Source organism: Prinia subflava, chromosome 30 (genome assembly GCF_021018805.1).
Source record: "Prinia subflava isolate CZ2003 ecotype Zambia chromosome 30, Cam_Psub_1.2, whole genome shotgun sequence".
In the NCBI taxonomy this organism is placed as follows: Eukaryota; Metazoa; Chordata; class Aves; order Passeriformes; family Cisticolidae; genus Prinia; species Prinia subflava.
The window spans coordinates 597,108-613,724 of NC_086276.1; the positions used below are offsets into that span (position 1 = coordinate 597,108).

The following is a 16,617-nucleotide window of genomic DNA, read 5'->3' on the forward strand; positions in this document are numbered from 1 at the left end:
AAGCAACATCATCCTCTATATCTTTCATTTATCAACCATAAGGATCCATAGAAACTGGACATTAACATATCAACTGAGAAAAGAACTCTTTTCTGCCTGGTCGGGGAAACTCCTGAATTTGTATAGCTAGTTGGGAAACAATGGGAAATATGGGGAAATATTGCCGAGGGCAGAATAAAGTGTATAAAAACCAAGCCCCGAACCGGGCAAATTTGTGAACCGTTGGGGGAGATAGCAGGCTGCCAGACCCTGTATCTCATGGTTCACCCTTGGCATTTTCCCGGGAAAAACTCTGTCAAGTTTCTCCGCTGTTGGTGGGTTATAGAAATTCTGTGATTCGACCTTTATTAATAAACACAATTATTATTTTAATTGGAATATTGTATTGGCATTTATAACACATCCTTTGGCACATCAACAGCAGGATCCTCCTCACACCTTCACTGGATGTTATCCCAACCACACAGACATTTCAATTGCAAGCGTGGCTCTAGATCGGCTGTTCCACCGCTAGGAGTGAGCAAAACCATCAAATCTACATCCTCACGGCAGAGCTATTTCAACACCACATATCTAACAATCGTTTCAATCTCAGCCAAAAGCCAATCCTGGAAAGGGGATCTGCAACAGAGACTCCAGCCCCCGAGCATGCTCCGGCAGGGAGAGGGACAGCTGTGTCCCAGGAGAGCCTGGCTTCCAGGACATTCCATGGCCCGGCGCTCTCATGCCATGGAATTCTCTGCAACTGATGGAATCTGTCGTCATCCCGGTGTCAGAGGAGCTGACAGCCCCGGGCAGGCCAGCGGATTTCTGCCTGGCTGCTGCCTTGGGACACGGCTGGACGGGGCTCGGAGCAGCCCGGGACAGTGGGAGGTGTCCCTGCCACGGCAGGAGTGGCACTGGGTGGGCTTGAAGGAGCCTTCCAAGCCAAACCATGGCCGCATTCTCATCCTGGGGAGCCCCACAAGAGCAGGACGAGGGAAAGAGCCCCGCAGAGGCCCAGAATCCCGGAGGATTCCCTCACCAGGGCAAGAGGGTGCTGAAAGCCTGAGGAGCCCCCCAGTTGCCCACGCTGCTGACTTTGAAGGCCCTTGCCAGGCTCCTCTCCCTCTCCTCACTGCATTCTCCAGCCACGAGGGGATCGCCCTGCTCCAGAGCCGCTGTCCGGCAAGAACGCCGAGGGAGCTGCCCGGCCACGCTCCCTCATTCACAAAGTCACCTCCAACCACCACCCAAGCATCGTCCCCGCCTCTGTGGGCTGGCCAGGGACACGGACACCACTGGTGGAGCAGTTCCCGGCCCCAGCACCCACCCCAAATTCAGCCCGAGCTCCCTCCTCCAGCCCAGCCCCAGCCCGCACTGCAGTCACAGGTTCGGCTCCAGCTGCCAAACTCAGCCCCAGTTCCTGCTCTGAGCCCATCACCACCATCAGCCTCAGCCCCAGGCCAGCCCCAGAGCCACTGCCTCCCCCGAGCCAGCCCTAACCCCCAGCCCACAGCCAGCGCTGGCCCCAGTGCCAGCTCTGAGCCCCCCTCGGCCCCAATCCCAGCCCAACTCAGCCCAAATCCCAGGCTGGCAACGGCCCCTCCCCCCCGCCCTGACACCGCCCCCGGCCCCGAGCCCCGCCCCTCATGGAGCCCTCCAAGCAATGAGCCCAGGCAGCCCAAAAGTGGGGCTGGGACCCCCGGAATGGGCTTGAGAAGCCCCAGAATGGGCCTGGGCATGCCCAGCATGGGACCGGGACCCCCACAATGGGGCTGGGACCCCCGCACCCGCTCCCCGCCTTACCCCACCCTCAGCATGGAATGAACCAATCAGCGCCGCCGTGCACAATGCCAGCAGTAACACCTGCCGCAGCGACCAATCAGATGGCTCCGTCTTGCTGGCTCCGCGCCCCCATTGTGACATCACAAAGGGCCCGGCCGCTCGGTGTCTGACGCCGAGAACGTCACTGAGCTGCCATTGGCTGTTGGGGAGAGGGCGGGGCTTGCCTCGAGTATAAAAGGGGCGTGAGAGCCCGCAGGTGTCCTGGCAGGGTCCTGCCATGGGAGCGGCGCTGGAGCCCTGGGGCGCGGGCAGCGGCCCGGCCAAGGGGGAAGGGGGAAGGTGGGCGGGAGGGAGGTGGGACTGTCTTGTCGTGGGATGTGCAGGGGGAGGGATGGACACCGGCCCGAGCGTGCCCCGGGGCCAGGACGATGGCGCCAGCCATGGCTGGCCACTGACATCTGCTGGAGCGTCCTCCTGGGGCCACGGCCCAGAGCAAGGACCACAAAGAGCGGCAGAGTGTCCGCCGGGGCCAGAGGACGGCACGGGGCGCTTGTGTTGGGATGTCTGCGAGGGAGGGAGGGAGGGAGGAGAGATGCGCCGATGCGCCGCTTCTCGCCGCCGCCCTTCTCAGGGACCTGCGCCCGCCCCTCCCAATGGGAGCGGCACCGGCACCAGCCCCAGCTCTGCAAAGGCAGGGACCGAGGGCCGCCGGGCCACACAGGGACCGTGTCGGCCGCTGCAAACCAGAGGGCTTTGGCCATCGCCCCGGCCTGCCAAATAAATAAAATTATTAAGACCAAAAAAGAACCCAAATAAAAATAAAACAGAATTTTAAAAAATAAAATAAAAGAATTGAAATCAAAGGTATTTTCAAATAAAACTGGCAAAAATCACTTCAAATGCTCTGACTGGTCTTTGCTTGCCCAACAAGACCTTGGCGACGCAAACAAACCCCAGAGCCCCCGCCCTCCCCATGGCACAGGAGCACGGAGAGCCCCGGGCCTCAGGCGGGGCCAGGAGCACGCATGGCCCGGCCTTGTCTCCCTCCCTCTCCTCCCTGCGCACTCCTGGGGGGGCTCCAGTCCTCTCCTGGCGGGAGTGCTCGGGCCTGGGGGGGTCTCTGTCCCTGTCACACCGGGGGATGCTCGGGGCCCTCAGCCCAGCGCTGAGAGGGACAGAGACGCCTCCGCGTGTCCCCTGCTACCAGAGATGGAGACTGTGAAAAACGAGCTTCACTTGCCTGGTAAAATTAAAAAGAGCTTGAATTAAACACAAATTAAGACCAGTAGGAGACAGAAAGCAAAGGGTTCATAGGCTCCACCTGGTACCTTGGCCCATCTGCCATGACTGGGCATTCGGCCAAGTGCTCACCTGCTATCTCACAGACATTCTTGAAATACCCTTTCCATTGCATCACTCTCCTGCATATTCAAACTCTTCTACCAACTCCTTTCCACATTCCAGGAGCTGTTTAGCAGGGTCCCTCCTTGCCTTTGCCTCCTTAGAGCACGCCTGTTTCTCGGCTGCGCCTCCACCATCGCTTCCAGCTCGGGCTGTGCTCCACGCTTTCCTCAGGCGCAGGTGCCCATCCTTTGGCACATCAACGGCAGGCTCCTCCTCACACCTTCACTGGATGTTATCCCAACTGTAATAAACGCCAATCACTCGCTTTTGGGATTTTTGGAAATTTAATAAAAATAAAAAATGGTTATAAAAAATAATAATACAAATACAATAATAAAAGTTAAACGATTTAGAGTAGGACAATTTATGAGACAATAAGAACAAAGGGAGCGGCCCGGGCCGGGTCTCCTCCCATCTAGACAAAAGCTAGCTAGGAGAGAAGGCAAAGAAAAGAGAGAAATCTCTCTCTTTTTGAGGATCCTCTTCATGACTATGCATATTTTATTTAAAACAAGTAATTTCAGCTGGTTCTTGTCACAAAAGCTTTCTGTTAATTTCCAGATGCCTGTAAGTCTGTTGGTCGTTGAAGAGGTTTCTTTTCTGTTGATAAAGAAGGCCATAAATTCTTCTTCACTAGAAAATTTAAAGTCTCTGCAACCGTTATCTCTGTGCAAAGAATTCTTGATTATTTTCTCTTTCTTAAGCTAAAACAAATTCACACACACATAGCTTCAGTTTTAATTAGTAAAGCTTATTTTTAATTACAAAACTACATTCACTATATTATTTAAATGTTAATACAGCATAACTTTTCTACCTAGGATATCACATATAGTAAATATCTGTGTAGAGCCACACAATATGCCTTTTTCACACCAACCACACAGACACTTCAATTGCAAGCGTGGCTCTAGATCGGCTGTCCCACCGCTAGGAGTGAGCAAAACCATCAAATCTACATCCTCACAGCAGAGTTATTTCAACACCACACATCTAACAATCGTTTCAATCTCGGCCAAAAGCCAATCCTGGAACAGGGATCTGGAACAGAGACTCCAGCCCCCGAGCGTGCCCTGCAGGGAGAGGGACAGAGAGCCCCCGGTGTCGCTGCAGGACACCAACAAAAGAGCAAAGACTGCGACTATTTCAGAAGGCAAAAGGCATAAAAACCCCCTTGAATTGTCTCATTTTAGAAGGTGTTCCCATACAGACTTAACAACATGGATGAACAAGAGCGACACCTTCCTAATGCCATTGGTCAAAGTAGAGAAAGTGCCAAAATGTTTTTTCTCTGAGAAGCAGGAAAGCAACACGCCACCTGGAGAAAGATTGTTTTTGGAAAGGATAGGTGTTTTGCCGAGGTTGTTTTGGGAAGAAGCTTTCCTAAGAAACTTTTCCCTTGGGAAAGGAGTTAGGAGCTACCAGCAAGCTCAGATCTCTAAGGCCCAAAAAGATCAGGCCCAAAGCCTGGCCCCCGGCTCCCACAAGCATTTCCCATGCCCACAGCGATGGAGACCCCTCCAGCATCCCTGGGCACCAGCCAAAAAAAATTGGTGGAAATCAAACTTTGAACACCGCAGCAAACGCTCTGGCCCAGATTTGCTTTTGCCAGGCCCCGCTGTGTCACCAGGGACACTGGGTGGCCTCAGGTGCCCTGGTGTCACAGCGCTGCCCTGGGCTCCAGCAGGCCCTGCTGTGTCCCAGGACAGCCTGGCTTCCAGGACATTCCATGGCCCGGCGCTCTCATGCCATGGAATTCTCTGGAACTGTTGGAATCTGTTGTCATCCCAGTGTCAGAGGAGCTGACAGCCCCGGGCAGGCCAGCGGATTTCTGCCTGGCTGCTGCCTTGGGACACGGCTGGACGGGGCTCGGAGCAGCCCGGGACAGTGGGAGGTGTCCCTGCCACGGCAGGGGTGGCACTGGGTGGGCTTGAAGGTGCCTTCCAAGCCAAACCATGGCCGCATTCTCATCCTGGGGAGCCCCACAAGAGCAGGACGAGGGAAAGAGCCCCGCAGAGACCCAGAATCCCGGAGGATTCCCTCTCCAGGGCAAGAGGGTGCTGAAAGCCTGAGGAGCCCCCCAGTTGCCCACGCTGCTGACTTTGAAGCCCCTTGCCAGGCTCCTCTCCCTCTCCTCACTGCATTCTCCAGCCACGAGGGGATCGCCCTGCTCCAGAGCCGCTGTCCGGCAAGAACGCCGAGGGAGCTGCCCGGCCACGCTCCCTCATTCACAAAGTCACCTCCAACCACCCCCCAAGCATCGTCCCCGCCTCTGTGGGCTGGCCAGGGACACGGACACCACTGGTGGAGCAGTTCCCGGCCCCAGCACCCACCCCAAATTCAGCCCGAGCTCCCTCCTCCAGCCCAGCCCCAGCCCGCACTGCAGTCACAGGTTCGGCTCCAGCTGCCAAACTCAGCCCCAGTTCCTGCCCTGAGCCCATCACCATCATCAGCCTCAGCCCCAGGCCAGCCCCAGAGCCACTGCCTCCCCCGAGCCAGCCCTAACCCCCAGCCCACAGCCAGCGCTGGCCCCAGTGCCAGCTCTGAGCCCCCCTCGGCCCCAATCCCAGCCCAACTCAGCCCAAATCCCAGGCTGGCAACGGCCCCTCCCTCCCGCCCTGACACCGCCCCCGGCCCCGAGCCCCGCCCCTCATGGAGCCCTCCAAGCAATGAGCCCAGGCACCCCAAAATGGGGCTGGGACCCCCGGAATGGGCCTGGGCACCCCAAAAGTGGGGCTGGGCATCCCCGGGATGCTGCTGAGACTTCCAGAATGGAGCTGGGCAATGCCAGAATAGGCCTGGGCACCTCCAGAATGGGGCTGGAAACCCAAGAATAGGTATGGGGGATCTATAGGGGATCTATAGGGGTCTGGGGGGTCCTGGGAGTCTCTTTAGGGGATGTAGTGCCATGTCTACAGGGGATGTAGAGGAGTCTATAAGGCATTTTTGGGGATCTATTGGGGTTTTAGAGTGTTCTGGCTCTGCCTAAAGGGGGCTTGGGGGCTTATAGGGGATCTCTCGGGGTCTGAGGGGTCTACAGAGGGTTCGGAGGAGTCCATAAAGTGTGTCTGGGCATCCCTAAATGGGTTCTGGGGGTCTCTGTAGGGGATTTGGGGGGTCTGGGTGGCCTTTTGGCTGACTGGGGGGGTCTGTAGGGGCCTGCGTGAGCCTGTAGTGGGTGCGGAGAGGTCTGGGGGTGTCTGTGGATCCCTGGGGGGGTCTGGTGGGGTCTGGGGGTCTCTAATGGAGGTCTGAGGGGTCTATAGGGGATCTATGGGGGGTCTTTAGAGGGCCGAGGCGGGCCTGGGGATCCCTATAGAAGATTTGAGTAGGGTCTGGGGGTCCCTGTAGGGGATCCAAGGGTCTCTGTGGGGGATTTGGGGGGGTTTTTAGGGGATCTGGGGGTCCCTCTAGGGGATGGGGGGTGCCCAGGGGGTCTATAGGGGCTCTGGGGGTCTCTGTGGGTGATTTGGAGGTCTCTATGGGTGATTGGGGGGGGTCTATAGGGGCTCTGGGGGTCTCTATGGGGGATTTGGGGGGGTCTTTGGGGCATCTATAGGGGCTCTGTAGGGGTTCTGGGGTAGCCTATAGAGGGTCCAGGGGTATCTGGCGGGTCTGAGGGGGGTCTCGGGATCTCGATAGGGGAATTCTGGGGTGCTTCAAGGGAATATTTTGGTAATTTTGGGCTCTGTTCAGGGAATTCTTGGGATTCAAATGGGGCAATTTTGGGTTTTCTGTTGGGAAATTGTTAGAATTTTGCGGCCTCTATTGGGAATTTTGGGTCCAAACACAGGAATTTGGAGCATTTTGGGTACAAATGTGGGAATTTGGGGATCTCTAGAGGGGAATTGTGGGAGTTTTGCAGTCCCCAGAGGACATTTTGGGTCCAAACTTTGGAATTTGAGGTCCCCAAAAGTATCTTTTGGGAAATTTGGGTCCAAACTTGGGAACCTTTGGCTCTCTAGAGAGGATTTTGAGGGAATTTTGGGTCCAATCATAAGAAGTTTTGGAATTTTTTCCCCAGATTTCCTCTTCAAGTTCTTGGTGATCAGCAGGGCTGTAAATGGCAAGTCCTGCCTGCTGCACAACTTCATTGAAAGCAAGTGTAGGAAATTCTGGGAATTTTCAGGGATTTGGGGAATTCTTGGGGGTTGGAGGGATTTTGTAATTTTTTTATTTTTAAAGTATTTTTAGGAAATTTTGGTATTTTCATTTTGTTGGTTTTTGGTTGGGTTTTTTTGGTTTTTTGGGTTTTTTTTTTGTTTTTTTGGTTTTTTTTTGGTTTTTTTGGGGTTTTTTTTGTTTTGTTTTGGTTTGGTTTTGTTGGGTTTTTTTTGTTTTTTGCATTTTTAAGGGTGGTTTTTACTGACATTTGGGGGCTTTTGGGGGATGCTTTTGGAATTCTAAAGAGTTTGGGAGATTTTTAGGGAATTTTTGAGAATTTGGGGATTTTGGTTGGATTTTCAATATATTTCTGGGCATCTTAATGGTTTGGTTGTTCTATTTTTTTCATTTTCTGGGTGGTTTTTGATGGTGTTTGGGGGAAATTTTTTGTGACTTTTTGGGAACTTAATAAATTCGGGCTACTCTGAGAATAATATTGGAATTTCTGGAGGCATTTTCAGGTTTACTTTTCTCTTTTGAGCCATTTTGAGGCTTCTTTCAGTTCTTGTTTTATATAATTTTGCTTTTTAATGCAAATTTTGGGGGATTTGTTTTAATTCTTGGGAATTCTGTGTCCCCCTGGGCTCTCCCCAATCTCGCAGCATCTTGGAGCATTTTCTGTCAATTTTGAGTATTTTTGGACTCTTAGCGGCATTTTCTGTGACTTTTGAGCCCTTTTTGCCAATTTCCATCCCAGTCTCAGTCTCGGTCTCAGCGCGGTCCCGGTCCCAGTGCCGGTACCGGTGCCGCTCTTGGTCCCGCAGTGCTCCCAGTGCCAGTCTCAGTCTCAGTCCCAGTCCCTGGGCGGTGCCAGTCTCGGTGCTGGTTCCGGTGCCGGTCTTGGTCTCGGTCTTGGTCCCAGTGCCAGTTCTGGTGCCGGTTACGGTCTCGGTCCTAGTCCTGGTGCCAGTGCAGTGCCGGTCTCTGTTGTGGTGTCGGTTCTGGTCCCAGTCTTGGTCTCGGTGCCGGTCCCAGAGCGGCGCCGCTCTCAGTGCCAGTCTCAGATCCGGTGTCGGTCTCAGTCTTGGTGCTGGTGCCGGTTCTGGTGCTGATCGTGGTCTCGGTCTCAGTCCCGGTCCCAGAGATTTTAGGCCAGTTTGGGTGATTTTAGGCCAAACTGGGAAAGCTTAGGGTGGATTTTTTGGCATCTCTGGATAATTTTTGACCCATTTTGATGATTGTAGGCCAAACTGGGCAGATTTAGGCTGTGGTTTTGAGCCTTTTAGGGTGGGTTTTTGGCCCCTTTGGCTGATTTTAGGCCAAATCTGGTGGGGTTTAGTCCCATTTGAGAGATTTTAAGATAGTCTGGGAAGTTTCAAAGTGGATTTTAGATCCTTTTGTATGACTTGAGGCCCATTTGGGTGGGGTTTAGCATGGTTTGGGGTATTTTAGGCCAAATCTGTTGGGTTTTAGAGGGCTTTCAGTCCCTTTGTGTGATTGTAAGCCAAACGATCTATTTTCAGTGTTGATTTTACACCATATTGGGAGACTTAAGTGTGATTAGTGGCCATTTTTTGTGGGTTTTAAACCAGTTTGGCCAATTTTAGGCTCCTTTGGTTAAATTTTGTACCCCTTCGGCTGATTTGAACCCCATTTGTCTGAAGTAAAGCCAAACCATGTGGATTTAGGGTGGATTTTAGTGCCCTTAGGGTGATTTAAGGCCACAGTGAGGGGATTTTAGGCTTCTTTTGGTGATTTGAGGCCAAACCGGGCCTTTTCAGGACTTTCAGGCCACGCCCCTTTCCCCTCACAGTTCCCGCCCTTTCCTTGACCCCGCCCCTTTCCCTCACAGTTCCCGCCCTTTCCCTGACCCCGCCCCCACAGTTCGGGGCTGGGAACGGGGGAGGAGGAGGAGGGAGGGAGGAAGAGGCGGAGCGGCAGCAGGGAGCAGGAGGAGAAGGGCAGAGGAGGCAGAGGCGGCTCCAGCGCTCCCTGAACTCGCAGCACGGCCGGGGAGCATCGCCCCCATCCCGCAGGTGCCCGGGGAGGGGGAGCTCGCCCCAAATATCCCGGGGGGGTCTCTGCGTTTGGGGATTTTTGCGGGGGATGATTGGATCTTGCAGGGCTCCAAAGCTGAGGCGCAGATGCCCCTCGGGGGGACATCGGGGGCTCCCGGGAGGTGTTTTTGGGGTGTCCCAGTGGCGGCAGAGCCCCGTTGGGGGTCGGGGGGATGCGGGTCCCCCCGCGGTGGGGGTTGGGCTTCCCGGGCCGGGCCCTCCGAGCTCTGCCGGGGCCACGTGGGGAGCGCGCGGGAGCGGCGGGGCCGGGGGGACACCGGGTTTGGGGAGCCCCGGGAGAGCCGTGGCCTCCCTTAGAGGGACCCCGGAAAGAGGAGAGCACTCCCAGCAACCTGGGGAGGGCAGGGACCAAGCAGAGGAGAGATCTCCTTCCCTGTGGCACGGAGGCAAATCCCATCCTCTCCTTGTCCTTCCGCCCCCAGACAAGGAGCTGAGCATGGAGACCAGGGAGGACAAATCCCCGCAGCAGAACCTCATGGGAGAGGCCATTTGGAGCGGCTCCACGGCACCGGAATCCAGTGGGGAGGAAAATCCCCGGAGATCCCTCAGGAGGAGAGGCTGCAAAGGCAGATCAGGGGGATGTGAGGAGGAAAGACCCACCCTGTGCCGGGAAGGTGGCCGGAGATGGAGCCAGAACTCAGAGCTGGTGGAGCATGAGCAGCTTCATGATGGGGAGAAGCCCCGCAAGTGCTCGGAGTGTGAGAAGAGCTTCAGCCAGAGGTTCAGCCTGATCAGGCACCAGAGGATCCACACTGGGGAGAGGCCCCACGAGTGTGAGGAATGTGGGATGAGTTTCAGCTTGAGGGAATACCTGATCTGCCACCAGAGGATCCACACCGGGGAACGACCTTACGAGTGTGGGGAATGTGGGAAGAGATTCTGCAGGAGCTCCCACCTGATTTGTCACCAGAGGATCCACACTGGGGAACGGCCCTTCGAGTGTGAGGAATGTGGGAAAAGCTTCAGGCAGCGTAGCCACCTGATCCTCCACCAAAAGATCCACACTGGGGAGAGGCCCTACGAGTGTTCCGAGTGTGGGAAGGGGTTTCGGATCAGCACCCAGCTCCTGCTGCATCAGCAGACACACACAGAGGATTGGCCCTTCCAGTGCCCCGACTGTGGGAAGGGGTTCACGCGCAACTCCGCTCTCATCATCCACCGGCGCATCCACACTGGGGAGAGGCCCTACGAGTGTGAGAAATGCGGGAAGAGGTTCCAGACGAGCTCCAGTCTGGGTCTGCACCTGCGCATGCACACTGGGGAGAGGCGCTACGAGTGTGATAAATGCAGGAAGAGGTTTCAGACCAGCTCCAGTCTCCTCCGGCACCAGCGGATTCACACAGAGGAGAGGCCCTTCCGCTGCCCTGACTGTGGGAAGGGGTTCAAGAAGAACTGCACCCTCATCACCCACCGGCGCATCCACACCAGGGAGAGGCCCTACGAGTGTCCCCAGTGTGGGAAGAGCTTCTCCCGGAGCTCTCACTTGACCAAACACCAACTCAGGCACCAATAAGGGAAGCCCTGCCAGTTCTCCCAGTGCGGGAAGAGCTTCGTGCCCTGCTCCAACTCTATCCCCCACTGGAGGAGTCACATTAGGCAGAGCCCTGGTGCCCCACATTCCCTGTGATCCATGTTAGGAAGACACCTGGCCGGTTATTCTTTTGTTTTGGCCTTCTTTTTTTTCTCCTCTCCATCTCTCTGCACTCCAGAAGCCAAAAGGGATGGGTCTGTCACCTCAAGCCACTCCAATCCCACAGAGAACAAGTCAATTTTAACCCAAAAGGGCTCAATCCCACCCCAAAATGGCTTGTTCCCACCTTGAGAAAAACTCAGTCCCACGGCAAATTTCCTGCATTCCATGGGCGCCAGGGTGAGATTGTGAGAGGTATGACTGTGATTTGTATCAGAGAAAATACAGATATAATTATGACATTGTACTATGGGAATAAAAGAGATGAATTCTGAGGAACTGCTGGATAAGACTGGGAGGGGAAAGAGATGGACAGAATATGGTGAACATTAGATGGGCCAACTGAGCAAACACGTGAACTGCTTATAGAGGCAAAATTGGGTGAGAACCTAAAGATCAGCAAATGAATGAGGAAGAGCAACGACCATCACAGAGAGCTGAAAGACCACCAAGAAAGAGCCCACACAGCATAGCAGGACAACAGGCACCACAAGGGGAAATGGGGGGAGAGGAGGCTACTGAGAAGTGCTGAGAAATGTTTGTGCATCTGTATGAAGGGATGGAATAAATATTTGCAGAACTCACAGTTGGGGTATGTGACGGAGGAGTGCAGACTCCCCGCGCACCCAGCGCTGCTTGCTGGCTTTTTATGGAACGTACTTTAATAAATAGCTAAAATTTTGATGAAAGATTGGAGTATGGATTTTCATTTCTAACAAGATGGGGTTGGGAGGAGATCAAGAGAAGTGGGATACAAATTTGGAGTGGTGGGATTGGGATTGCTTGGGGCTGGGCAGGTGGGATATGTTTGATAGTAAATCAGACTTTGAGAGTTCTTCATTCCTGTGCCATTCATTTTCAGTCAGTGTCAGTTCTGTTCTCACAGTGCCACCTTCTCAGCTGATTGTGTTGGTGTCCTCCTTTCTCTCCTGCCTCTCCTGCCTGCTCTCTTTGTCTCTCAATGTCTCCCTTGAGCCAGGGCAGCTCCCACCAAAGCTCCTGACCTGACTGAATTCCCAATGCAGGGGCTACAACCAGCATGGGTGAAGTTCTGGTGGCTGGCAGTGAAATGTCCCTGGAGGATCTTGCTGCCCTTGGCTTTTGGCTCCTTCTTCAGAGCTTTGCCCTCAAGGGCAGGAAGATCTTTTCCTGTCTGGGAACTGGAATTCCAGAGCCTTGCAGTGTGTGCCATGCAGGAGCATCCAGACTGGGATCCTGCGGGCTGGGCTCACATGGACTGGGATCCTCCAGCCTGGGACTGCACAGAGCGGGACCATCTGGATCAGGAGCATCCAGACTGGGATGATGGGACTGGGCCCTTGTAGGGCTGGGATTGTCTGGGCTGGGATCACATGGACTGGGATTTTACAGACTGGGAATTCACAACCTGGCACCATCTGGATCAGAACCACACAGACTGGGATTGCACAAATTGGGATCATCCAGACTGGCATGGCTGCACCAGAACGATGTGAACCGAGGTGGTCCTGCCCAGCCCAGGGCTCCCTCCAAGTCCCTCCCAGTCCTTAACTGGGCTGCAACCAGAACTGCCCGGAGCAAATGTGGAAGTCCTGGAGCGATCCCAGAGCCAAACCCGGTGCTCGTTCCAGCCTCGGTCTCAGTCTGGGTCCTGGAGCGGTGCCAGTCTTGGTGCCAGTGACAGTTCCAGTTCTGGTTTCAATCCCGGTCCCAGTCTCTGTCTCAGTGCAGACTCAGTCCCAGTGCTGGTACTGGTACCAGTCTTGGTCCCGGAGTGCTCCCAGTGCAATCTCAATTTTGGTCCTGGAGCGGTGCCAGTGTTGTTGCTGGTTCTGGCACTGGTCTTGGTCTCAGTCTTGGTCCCAGTGCCAGTTCTGGTGCCGGTTACGGTGTCAGTCCTAGTCCTGGTGCCAGTGCAGTGCCACTCTCAGTTCTGGTGTCGATTCTGGTCCCAGTCTTGGTCTCAATGCCCATCCCAGAGCAGCGCCGCTCTTGGTGCCAGTCTCGGTGCCGGTGTCGGTCTCAGTCTTGGTGCTGGGTCTGGTTCTGGTGCTCATCTTTGTCTCGCTCTCGGTAGCACTCCCAGAGCTTTTGGGTTCATTTGGGTGATTTTAGGCCAAACTGGGCAGCCTTAGCATGAACTTTAAGCACATTTGTATGATTTTAGGCCAAATCTGGTGGGGTTTGGTTCTGTTTGGGTGAATTTCAAATAACGTGCGCAGTTTTAAGGTGGATTTTAGATCCTTTTGTATGACTTGAGGCCCATTTAGGTGATTTTAAGCCAAACAAGGTAGTTTTAGGGTTTATTTTACACCAATTTGGAAGATTTATATGTGATTTGAAGCCATTTTGTGTGTGTTTTAAACTAGTTTGAGAAATTTATGATCTGTTTTAGTGTTTTTTGACACATTTGGATGATTTCAACTCCATTTCTCTGATTTTAGGCCAAACCATGTGGTTTTAGGCTGTTTTTTACCCTCCTTGGGGTGATTTTAGTCCACATTGAAGGGATATGATGCTTCCTTGCGTGATTCGAGGCCCAACCTGATCAGTTTTCATGTGGATTTCAGGCCCCTTAGGAGAATTTGAGGCCTTTGTGGGTGATTTTAGGACGAATTGGACCCTTTTAGGAACGCACATGCCCAGTTCTTGGTCCAGTGAATGCACTTGCGGGAGAAACCTGGCAGACATCCCAGCCCAGTCAGGCCAGAGCTCCTGTGCTGTGGTTTTAGGGTCCTTTGGGGGTTTCAGCCTCTGTCCTTGTTCAACAGTCCTGAGACAGATGAGGGATCTTGGGGCCATCTTACAGGGGGATGTTTGGAGCTCACAGGGCTCCAAAGCCGAGCCCGAGACGACCCTTGGGGGGACATCAGGGGCTCCCCAAGAGGTGTTTTTGGGGGCCCTAGTGGCAGCAGAGACCCAATGGGGCAGGGGAAGCACCAGGTTTAGGGAGCTCTGGGAGAGCCTCAGCTTCCCTAAGCGAGACCCTGGAGAGAGGAGAGCCCCAGAAGCGGGGAGCCCGAGAGGAGGGGGGGAGCCCTGGGATTGCTGGGACCATGGTGGGGGGCACTGGGGCTGGAGGGGCGGGATGGGCAGGAAAGGGGAGTGGCTGCTCCCAGTACAAGACCAATTGCCCGCTCCCTGTGGTTCCAGTTTCCTTGGCACAATGTGGATGGTCCAGCCCGAACCCCCAGCCCACAGCCAGCGCTGGCCCCAGTGCCAGCTCTGAGCCCCCCTCGGCCCCAATCCCAGCCCAACTCAGCCCAAATCCCAGGCTGGCAACGGCCCCTCCCCCCCGCCCTGACACCGCCCCCGGCCCCGAGCCCCGCCCCTCATGGAGCCCTCCAAGCAATGAGCCCAGGCACCCCAAAAGTGGGGCTGGGACCCCCGGAATGGGCTTGAGAAGCCCCAGAATGGGCCTGGGCATGCCCAGCATGGGACCGGGACCCCCACAATGGGGCTGGGACCCCCGCACCCGCTCCCCGCCTTACCCCACCCTCAGCATGGAACGAACCAATCAGCGCCGCCGTGCACAATGCCAGCAGTAACACCTGCCGCAGCGACCAATCAGATGGCTCCGTCTCGCTGGCTCCCCGCCCCCATTGTGACATCACAAAGGGCCCGGCCGCTCGGTGCCTGACACCGAGAAGGTCACTGAGCTGCCATTGGCTGTCGGGGAGAGGGCGGGGCTTGCCTCGAGTATAAAAGGGGCGTGAGAGCCCGCAGGTGTCCTGGCAGGGTCCTGCCATGGGAGTGGCGCTGGAGCCCTGGGGCCAACCCTGCACGGGCAGTGGCGAGCGACCAACCCTGCGCTGCCAGCCGGGGGCGACCAACCTGCGCCGCCGGAGGCCAACCCTGTGCTGCCAGCGGCCAACCCAGCGCGCCCAGCAGCCAGCCCTGCGTGGCCAGTGGCCAGCGGCCAACCCTGCCCGGCCAGTGGCCCACCCTGCCCGGCCAGCGGCCAACCCTGCACTGTCAGCAGCGAGCGACTAACCCTTCATGGCCAGCGGCCAACCCTTCGGGGCCAGCGGCCAGCGGCCAACCCGGCGCGGTCAGCGGCTAACCCTGCACCACCAGCGGCCAGCAGCCAACCCTTCGCAGCCAGCGGCCAACTCTTCGCCTCCAGCGACCAGCGGCCAACCCTGCCCGGCCAGCAGCCAGCGGCCAACCCTGCGCGCCCAGCAGCCAGCCCTGCGTGGCCAGTGGCCAGCAGCCAACCCTGCCCAGCCAGTGGCCCACCCTGCCAGGCCAGCAGCCAACCCTGCGCGGCCAGCTGCCATCAACCAACCCTGCCCGGCCAGCGGCCAACCCTGCACTGTCAGCAGCGAGCGACCAACCCTGCATGGCCAGCGGCCAACCCTTCGGGGCCAGCGGCCAGCGGCCAACCCGGCACGGTCAGCGGCTAACCCACTGCGGCCAGCGGCCAGCGGCAACCCTGCACCACCAGCGGCCAGCAGCCAACCCTTCGCAGCCAGCGGCCAACTCTTCGCCTCCAGCGGCCAGCAGCCAACCCTGCCCAGCCATCAGCCAACCCTGCGCCACCAGCAGCCAACCCTTCACCCCCAGCGGCCAGCGGCAAACCCTGCCCGGCCATCGGCCAAGTCTGCGCAGCCAGCAGCCAACCCTGCCCGGCCAGCTGCTATCAGCCAACGCTGCCCGGCCATCAGCCAACCCTGCGCAGCCAGCAGCCAACCCTGCGCAGCCAGCGGCCCGGCCCAGGGGGAAAGGTGCGGTTGGACAGGAGGGAGGTAGCAGCACCGCATGCGTGTCTGCGCCCCATCCTGTCGTGGGATGTGCAGGAGGAGGGATGGGCACCGGCCGGAGACTCCAGCCCCCGAGCGTGCCCTGCAGGGAGAGGGACAGAGAGCCCCCGGTGTCGCTGCAGGACACCAACAAAAGAGCAAAGACTGCGACTATTTCAGAAGGCAAAAGGCATAAAACCCTCTTGAATTGTCTCATTTTAGAAGGCGTTCCCATACAGACTTAACACCATGGGTGACCAAGACTTGCAACTCTCCAATGCCACTGGGCAAAGTAGAGACGGGCCAAAATGTTTTTTCTCTGAGAAGCAGAAAAGCAACACGCCACCTGGAGAGAGATTGTTTTGGGAGAGTTGTTTTGCCAAGATTGTTTTGGGAAGAAGCTTTCCTAAGAAACTTTTCCCTTGGGAAAGGAGTTAGGAGCTACCAGCAGGCTCCAATCTCTAAGGCCCAAAAAGATCAGGCCCAAAGCCTGGCCCCCGGCCCCCACAAGCATTTCCCACACCCACAGGGATGGAGACCCCTCCAGCATTCCTGAGCACCGGCCAAAAGAAAATTGGTGGAAATCAAACTTTGAACACTGCAGCAAAGGCTCTGGCCCAGATTTGCTTTTGCCAGGCCCCGCTGTGTCCCCAGGGACACTGGGTGTCCTCATGTGCCCTGGTGTCACAGCGCTGCCCTGGGCTCCAGCAGGCCCTGCTGTGTCCCAGGAGAGCCTGGCTTCCAGGACATTCCATGGCCCGGCGCTCTCATGCCATGGAATTCTCTGGAATTGATGGAATCTGTTGTCATCCTGGTGTCAGAGGAGCTTACAGCCCCAGGCAGGCCAGCGGAT

At 56.1% G+C, this 16,617-nt stretch overlaps 1 protein-coding gene across 2 annotated transcripts in view; it reads left to right on the forward strand.

Moving 5' to 3' along the window:
• LOC134562705 (zinc finger protein 239-like) overlaps positions 1 to 11,596 on the forward strand; it is a 281,290-nt gene extending 269,694 nt beyond the window's left edge. Inside the window, exons 1-2 of one of the 2 annotated variants that reach the window (XM_063420226.1) lie at positions 9,141 to 9,311; positions 9,776 to 11,596. In XM_063420226.1, the coding sequence (XP_063276296.1) occupies positions 9,790 to 10,866 (1,077 nt within the window). In that variant the 5' untranslated portion in view covers positions 9,141 to 9,311; positions 9,776 to 9,789 and the 3' untranslated portion in view covers positions 10,867 to 11,596. Of the gene's footprint in view, positions 1 to 9,140; positions 9,312 to 9,775 lie in introns of those variants that run through there. The other variant, XM_063420223.1, reaches the window with a different exon arrangement.
• The last annotated feature ends 5,021 nt before the right edge of the window (positions 11,597 to 16,617 follow it).